Genomic DNA, 9,312 nt, shown 5'->3' with positions numbered 1-9,312 from the left:
GCAGATAAAAAATAATGTATAAAACTTATTACATTTTCTTCCCAAAATTTCTATCCATGCATAAAGATATTTTGGGAGGAAATTTGCTGCTCCTTGCGTGCCCTTGTCTCTCCCACCTATTCTTTGTTTTCACAATAATGTATTCAGCCTTGTCGTCCAGGAGCAGCCCTGCCCCACGCTCTTCTACTTCTGCTCGGTGCAGTAATCGCGCCAAAACTACGCCCCAGTGTATGGATAAACTATCCACTTTTATTTTTTCAAATAGGAAAATGATATATTTTTACTAAATTACTTGTTTTTAAAATATAATAACATGAAAATATATTTTTAATAAATAAATTGATATTAAATTATTTTGATGAAGTTAATTTAATATAAATTTTCCTTTAATTTAGTTTCATAAAAATAATTATATGAAATATAGTATATTTTTATATAAGGACATCATAGTCATTATAATATTTTTTTATTTTTTTTCCTTACCTAGTTTCTTCTTTTCATCCAAATAGAAGGAGAGACAATATTTTTCTTATTATAATTTTTTTCTTTTATTTATTTTTTTCCTCTCAACTTTTCTTCCTATATAGAAAGAAGGTTAGTCACCCAAATAATCTTAAAAAACTAGGCTTATCATATTTAAAAACATTGAGTCTCAATGTAAAAACTTTATAAATGAATTGGGTTTATAAATTTAAGAAACTCTTTTATTTAAATTAGTTTTTTGTTATGAGATCTTCTACTAAATTTATGCCTATAATATTCGTTTTTTTGTTTTTTGAGAAAAAGGCCAGCCACAAAGGTTTCATTTGATGTCAGGTTATCAGATGTGGGCCCATTTATATTGGATTTAGTGTCTATCCACTAGGACTCATTTTGGACCTTTCATTTATTTTCTGGTCCTTTCTTCCCCCCAATTTCTATGGTCTCTCTGGCTCCAATATCTATCTTGGAAATCGAGGATTTTTTTTTTTGTCTGCCGTTATAGATATATGAGATTTTTTTTGGGGTACAATGGACATGTGAGATTTCAACATCGCTGGGCTATTTTTTACAAATAAATGTTAGAGTTAAAATATAAAAAATACTATTTGAATTAAATTCAAGGCCAACCCTTGACGAGTTAAATATTTTATAGGATAAATGTATAAATTTAATTACAAATTATTTCCTAAAGACCATTGAATATTCTATATGTATGATGGTAAAAAAAAAAAATTATCAACTATGGAAAGAGGAGCATCCAATACTTACCATTTATTTTTCACAAATGGCTGTTTATTTCTAAACTTATGGAACTCACCACAAAAAACACCTCCTTGCTTTCATCTACCTCACACACACTCTCTCTCTCTTTCTAGATTTCATCTTCTCTCTCATTCCCCCGTAGCTTCATCGACAAGTCTTTGAAATAGAGCATAGTTTCTCTCTTTCTCTCTCACTCTCTCTCTCTCACACACACACACACATGATTTTTCACTTGTGTGTGTTATCTGATCCCAGTCATCACTGTCACCAGATTCATCCCTATAGATTAGACTCAATAGGTAATGAGGTTTCATTTCTTGCTACATTAGAAAAAGGAAGCCCACCTTTGCCCAACTAACTATCTTCCTAACTTTAGAATGAACAAAACAAGCTTAGAGTCACTAGGTCCAAAAACATTATTGGAATGGAGTGCCCATGTTGAAAGGATGATATACTATTCTAGCACCTTAGAAAAAAGTTCATTATTCTTCTTCTTCTTAACACTCTTCAATTCCTCCCTTCAGAAAAATTTAGTTCAATGACAAAAAAACAAACACCTGGCATGCATTACAACTCTAACCTTGTCTAGGAAAACAACTTTCCAAAAAAAAAAAATCAAAGAATGGCAATATTAACAATGAAGGGTATATAGCTTTTGAAGATGAAAGGGATTGAGCAAAACTAAAAAAATCTCTTTCGTACCGTTCATCTTAATTAACCCTAATTAAAATAAGTTAAATATGATTAATTAAGTAAATTAATGTGGTGTGTAGTTAGAGGGTTCTAACTAATGTTTTAGGTTGTGATTTCAGCCCTAGAATTTGGTTCAGAGAGGAGTTGGGATACCCGAACCTTAGGAAGGGAAAAATGAGAGAAAATGCCTCTGTGCCACATGGCTCACAAGCCACAAAAATAAGAAGAGCTCTTTGTATCACATGTTGTGACTTGTGTGGCATACGTCATAGTGGACGGTCGTGATTTTGTGGAAATAAGAGTGAGACTAGAAATAGAAAAGAAACAAGAGAGGAAATGAAGGGCACGTGAAGAGCTCTACTAGGGCTTGCTATTTGAAAGGATTAAAAGCAATTTAGAGCTTGATAACACCTAAGGTAAGTCTTTCAAGCTTCCTCCTCCCATCCTCTCACTTTTTTTTTTTAAGTTTTAAGTTAGGGTTTGTTTGAGTAAGATGAATTTCAATCCAAAAAGGCTCTAGGTCTAAACCCATCAACTTAAATAGAATTAATAAGAGTTGTTTAAATTATTTAAACCTAGCATTGATAATTTTACAAGTGTGGGTTGGTGGAAGCCATTAATATCTGAAAATGACAATTAATGAGGTTGTTGGAAAAGTTGAAATATTAATAATGGTGGCTTGAGAGCTTAATGATGCTAGTGTGAGTTAAAGGGAAGTAATGAGCCTAATGGGCTTGCTTATAAGTGAGAAATTAAGATTTTTAGAGTTTTGAAAGTGTTGAATATGATGTTGGAAATTATCCTACTGAGGATATTAATGATTATTAATATGATTAATTGTAAATTAATTATAATTTGGCACCAATCAAGCTTTTGAAAAGCTTTGAAAGAAATTGTATTGAGGAGCGAACCTTTGACCTTTTAAAGATTTGAGGTAACATAAAAAATTTAATTTTTACATTTGTTTGTTAATTAGTTTTATATGATTATAATTTATTTCAACAAAATGAGTATGCTTTGAATATATATTAACTGCAAATGTGTCATAAATCATTGATCTAAGTCTTAATTAATAACTTGATCATGTTTGTAAATTGTTGATGAATGACTTGTTCAAGCATACACACGATAATATGCATGAAAAATATGATGTGATATTGATGTGATGATGAATGAGAAATATGGATTTTGATTGTGATATGGTAGTTCTTGAATTATGTGATGTGTTGATCATGATGATTGGGAAAAAGATTGCATGCCATGACTATGATGTTGGAAATCCTCATATAAGGGGTATGTTTGAAAATATGGATGTTATGTGTTAAGCATATTTCATTTGCATGATTATTAGAGGTGGGAGTTTGTCTATTGGTAGAGGAGTAGATATTTGAAATCCATGTAGTTTAGTTGCCATTCAAATCTTGATGGTTTTCCTTTATATTTTATTATCTCTTTTGTTCTTTGAGGGGTTGTCTTACTTGTTTATTAAAGAACTTAAACCTAACTAGTCTTTACCTATTCATGAGGAGGCTAACTTAAAGGTATGACACTCTATAATTGTTAGTATTGGGAAAAACTATGACTCACAAGTGAGTGTAGTAGCTTTAGTCAAGTATTTCTTCATAACTGAAAGGCATGGATAGTCCAATCAAATGGATGAATCATACTAAATAGTTAACAATTTCATGTCGGAGGTATCGAAAGGGTATAAGGATGACATTAATCATCCACTTCATTTATATGACCACATGGTTGTTATTGTTGTGGTCTTACATATTTTGACAGAGGCACATGCTTGTTAGTATCGTGTTCCCTTATATGTATCAATCATTGTTATTTTAGCCACATGATTGTTAGTTTTATGATTGTAGCAAACACTCTAGAAGAAAATTTTAAACTTGTGAAATGTGTGTAAATGTCACTTGCATTATTATAATTGATTAACATATATTTATATAGGTTAGATTAACCTTGGTTACTAAGTGGTTATACTTACTCCTCTCTCTTCAATATTTATAGGTGCTAGCTTAAGTTAATATTAAGGCTTAGGAATATAGATTCTTAATTGGAGGCCTCCTACAATTTGCTTCATTATGTGTATTTATTTATGATATTGTTAACTAGAAACTTCATATTTTGTGAATACTTGCACTGTATGATGAATTGAATTAAGTATTGTATTTTGGGCTTTAGATTACATGTATGATTGATTGAGAAATATAGACAAGATCAAAATAAATAATACAAGTACGATATTAATGATAACATAGATTGTAAAGAATGATTAATACATTTTATAGCAACTTGGCTCCTTCTTATGTTTTGTGATCAAGGGATTGAGAGTTGAAATCATTATATAAGTGTTATCATATTACTGTGGTATATTGCACAAGTGCCGTTTAGTTAATTGAGTGTGATCAAATGCTAATTATGAACTTTTGGCATTTGGTAGTGATTCTGGACACCCAAGTTGTGTTTAAAAGGGTAAAAGAAGTGAGTTTACAAATGGGTGTTTAATTGTTAAATGAAAAATGATTTGTGAATGAAACTGGTGCCATTAAAGCTTTGAAAGAGCTTTTTGTATATATCTAGATTATTTCAATTGGATGTCAAGTAGAGATTTTGGGTGCATTGAAAGTTTTCTCCAGTTGTTGTCAAATGACAATAATAGGGCTGTCAAAAACTAGCAATGCGTTGCAGCACATGATACAAAGAAAGATTTTCCTCAGTGCATGGAAGAAATGATGTGGTGCCCCTCTATTCTGTTGCAATGGATTGTTGTTTTTCAACTTAAACATAAATGCCTTGATACAAATTGGGATCCCATATTTCCATGAACATATTTTCACTCTTATTTTGGTTTATGAAAGTTATAATATAATGCATAAAAGGTTTAAAAATCTTGGAATACTATTTATATGATTTTACAAACTTACTAATTCTTTAGGTTAATGTCATAATTATTTTGATTTTAGAGGTAATTGTGGATTATTAACAACGACCTTACAAATGATGTCTACAATAAAGGATGAACTCATCATTTCCTTTACAATAGAGCTTCAAATCTAGCATCTTCTTCAAGGTAAGCAAAAATATGAAAGTATTGGTTTCATCCACCCACAAATATTTCTTTAGTAATTTCAAAATCAAATATATCATTCACAAGAAAAATTACATCTCCAAAATGCAATAATGTGCAAATTAATTTCATTTTTAAAGACTCAACGGATAAGAATTGTGAAGGTGGAGAAACTAACTAGGCTGAGAAGGCAAAAGGAATTAGATTGATAAGAGGGCAAAGGGAGGATTGGAAGAAAGCTTTGTAGAGGGACTTGCAGTTACAAGGGAAATCAACTGTGGATTGGAGGGAAGATGTGAACTTGCCAAGCTTTGCTGGGAAAGATTGAACATGAAATTGATAGACTTGAAGCTTGTAGATGGTTAAATCTTGCAATTGCAAGAGATGATTTACAAAGTCCAAAGAGAGAAGGAAGAAGAGATGCAAAGGTCATTGAAGACAAAGAGGGATACCACTCTTGGACGCCTCTAAGGAGTGGTTGAAAAAAAGAAAAGAATCAAAGAGGAGAAGAAGATTCAAACATGATATAAACAAAATGGACAGAAGGTTGTGGATGCTACATTTTCTATAATTAATCTTTTTGGCATCATCTCATAGTATGGGATACTCAATGGTCCTAAAAAATAATTTGTAACTAAATTTGCACATTTACCTTATTTTATATCAGGAATTTAGATGTAAATAGTACATACTCCTTTCGGTCTTTATTGTAAGACACTTTCAATCATTTCATGGATTTTAAGAAAAAGTTTTTTTCTGAAATCATAAAAAAGTGATTTGTACTTTCATTTTTATTATTAACTTTAAATAATGTTACAACTACATTAAATACCCTCTCTCTAATCAAGAAAAGGTAAAATTAAAAAAAATAATTTAATTATTATAAAGTGTCCTATATTTTGGATTAAAAATTACTTCTAAAAAATTTTCTACAAATAGGACTAGAGGGACTAAGAAAAATAGAATCTATATTTTTTATAGAACATAAATTTCATAGAAATTGTTTCATTATTTATATTTATAGATCATCTCAAACTCCATACAAAATATGAGCATGTGCAATTCAGTCGATTAAAAAAATATGTTAAGGTCAAATTATTTTATTTTATTTTAAATTTGATTATAATTTTTTATTTACTATTTTTTATTTGAAATGTTATCAAATTTTAATTTGTGACCAAATCTTTTTATTAATAGAACTAATTATATATCATCATATTTTAAGGGAATTAAAACATTACTTTTGGTTCCTATACTTAAATTTTGTTACAAGTCTTTGAACTTTTTTTTATATTTTAGATCTTTATACTTATTTTTTTCCTATTATATTGGTCTCTATAATTTTAGAGTGACGTTGATGTGGCATAAATGATGTTAAAATTGTTGATGTGTCTACTAATGACATTAAATTTATGTTGATATGTTAAATGGGTGTTGAGTTGGACTTTTTAATAAGCAAAATAAATTAAAAAAAGCTGCACTAGATTAAAAAAAAAAAGACTGACAAGGAGTTAGGAAAACTCTTAACTTAAAATATCTATAAAATATCTCAAAAATATATTTTATATTTTAATCTTGATTGTTAAACTTTAAACCAGAATTTTTTAAAAAAAAATTGAGTTTTCTACATTTTTTAAGTATTCCAAAAATATACTTTACATTTGTTATAATATAAAAATAACTAATTTTAAAGTAAAAATTAATTTTTTTTAAAATTGGGGCTTATCCAATAACTTGAATAAGGATGACTTATCAGAATTATTGACTCTAGTTAGAAGGAGATTAGGTCGAGAGCTTTAGGTTCTCCTATTACCTTTTTCTTTTAACTCTTTAAGTTTCAATTTTGAGCTTGAACTTATAAAAAAGCTTGAATAGCTAAGTCTGATCTTAACCTTTTTGTACCTATTTAGACCGGCTTGAATGCTTGAATAGCTTAATTTTTAATTTTTTTAAAATTAATTTTTATTTCTTTAAAATTAATTATTTTTATATTATAAAAATATAAAATATATTTTTGAGATATTTAAAATACTTAGAAAACTCAATTTTCTTAAAAAAAATTGTAGGTTTTAAAGTTTTAAAATCAAGATTAAAGTACATTTTAAATATTTTTAAAGATATTTTATAGATATTTTTAGAGTTTTTTTAGACTCTAGATCAATCTTTTTTTTAATCTAATGTAGCTTTTTTTAATTTATTTTGTTTATTAAAATATCCAATTTAGCAATCATTTAACACCTCAACACAAACTTAATAGTGTAAGTGGATAAATTAGTAGTTTTAATATCATTTGTGTCACGTCAATATTCATCTAAAAGTTATTGGCAGGGCACAATCAAGAATTAAGAATAAAGGGGGCCAAAATTAAAATATATATATACTACAATATTTTCATAAATTGTAGGAAGGCCATAAGTATGTAACATGCATATAATATAAAAAAAAATTTGAAAATTAGGGGACGGCAGCCCTTGTTGGTCCCCCTCCCTCCACCACTGGTTATAGGGACAAACATCATAGAGGAAGGAAAGTATATAGACTTAAAATACCTAAAAAAAATAGCATTACATGAAATTTAATCCAAGTCTTATGAATAGTATCTTAGTTCTTATGTAAATTTTAGATTTTATTATGACATTGATACTGGGTTCAACAATTTTAAAAGTAAAAACCAGCACGTTGCCAGAACCATGTCTATCATTGGATATGTGTAGATGCTTCCGATTTGATGATATTTATAATTTACAAAATATAAAAGCACGTGCATGTTCCCACGAAGTTCTAGCCAGATATTTATTTTCATCTTATCTTCCCCCTTGAGGTCATTTGTGGTCACTCAAAGAACTGACCACACATCAACCTCAGGCACTTCATCTACAAATACCTGCAGACATGCCTGCTTCAACCACATCCACTTCTCAGGCTTCTTCTTCTTCTTCTTCTTCTTCTTCTGTATTATTCATTCCCATTTCTCATCATCATCATCATCATGTCTCACCAGCATCACGATCACTCATCCTTCGGCGGTGCTCATGGAGGAGGACATGAGCAAGGCGGTCACAACAAATCATCCTTCGGCGGTGGCGCCGGCCGTGACAATGAAAACAAATCATCCTTTGGTGGTGGTGGTGGTGGTGCAAACTTTGAAACTGGTGGCCACAACAACTCATCCTTCGGTGGTGGACACAAGGAATCATCTTTCGGTGGTGGCAATGAGCGTTCTGGTGGTGGCAATGAGCGCTCCGGTGGCTTTGGCGGCTCCGGTGGTAGGGAAGGTGGTAGACACGGCAGCTCCGAGGATGCACGTGGAGGTCGGTTCTAAAGTGAGAATGCTGGTCGATCAAGCTGGCAGGTTCTGCGAGCTTGGAGCTTCTAGGTGATGTTTTGTGATGTGAAGTAATTATTGTGCTTTTAAAATAAATTAGGAGGGAGGGAACGTGTTTCCAAGTCCTCTGTGTGTTGTAATGAAGGATGGGACTGTTAATAAGTCACATGGGCTACCTCGTGTGGCATTAATTAATTACTTATGGTGGAAGCCATGTGTTCAAATGATTGTAGAGCATGTGTTAATGGCGCACGTAAGAGTATTTTTGTTTTAATTAATTTTAGGTTCCATCTCTTAAAAAAATTATAAATAAAGTTTCAAATTTAAAGTAATCTCAAAAATCATATATTTAAAATTATATATAATTACTAGTATTGGTAGAGTGAAATGAATTCAAATTTTCTTAGAAATGAATTGTTTTGAATTAACCACGTGAATTTGAAAAGATTTTGTCAAGAGAGAGATTCCAAATTGAATAGAAAAAAAAAATCCATGACCAATTAAAAAAAAAAGTTCACAGATAACCAAGTTAAATGAACGAAAAAACTAATTATTTGATCTCTATAATAGTAATTTTGATTGAATTATAATTTCATCCCTAAATTTTAACTCATTGTAATTTAATCCTTAAAATTTTAACTCGATTATAACTCAATTCTTAAATTTTAACTCGGTGCAATACAATTTTTATAGTTTTAATCATTTAAAATATTAATTCTTATATTTTAAAAAATAAAATTAAAGTTATTAAATCTTTATAATATTTATCAAATTAAAAGTGTAAAATCCCTCACTACTAAACACAATTAATCAAACAAACTCATAATAATCAAATGACTAACCTAATTAGAAGATTATGAAGTTTTAGTTTCAAAATAAGGGATCCCGAGTTTTTATAATCAAAAGGAATTTAGAATCAATCATAATCTCTTATGTCAAAATCAAAATAAGTTACAAAAGTACGTGATAC

The 9,312-nt window shown here is 30.0% G+C and overlaps 1 protein-coding gene across 1 annotated transcript; it reads left to right on the top strand.

The window, feature by feature from the left end:
* The first annotated feature begins 8,006 nt into the window (after positions 1 to 8,006).
* Positions 8,007 to 8,339, top strand: LOC129292477 (uncharacterized). Its single transcript, XM_054930028.1, has one exon. The coding sequence runs from the start codon at positions 8,007 to 8,009 to the stop codon at positions 8,337 to 8,339; it is 333 nt and encodes a 110-aa protein (XP_054786003.1).
* The last annotated feature ends 973 nt before the right edge of the window (positions 8,340 to 9,312 follow it).

The sequence above is a fragment of the Prosopis cineraria genome, unplaced genomic scaffold (assembly GCF_029017545.1).
Source record: "Prosopis cineraria cultivar Desert tree isolate PC_DT_omini unplaced genomic scaffold, ASM2901754v1 PC14, whole genome shotgun sequence".
Taxonomy (NCBI): Eukaryota; Viridiplantae; Streptophyta; class Magnoliopsida; order Fabales; family Fabaceae; genus Prosopis; species Prosopis cineraria.
Note: the sequence above shows the minus strand (reverse complement) of the source record. Positions and strands in the feature narration are given on the sequence as shown.

Coding starts and splice junctions, on each gene's coding strand:
- LOC129292477 (XM_054930028.1), top strand. CDS start 8,007: ATGTCTCACCAGCATCACGATCACTCATCCTTCGGCGGTGCTCATGGA.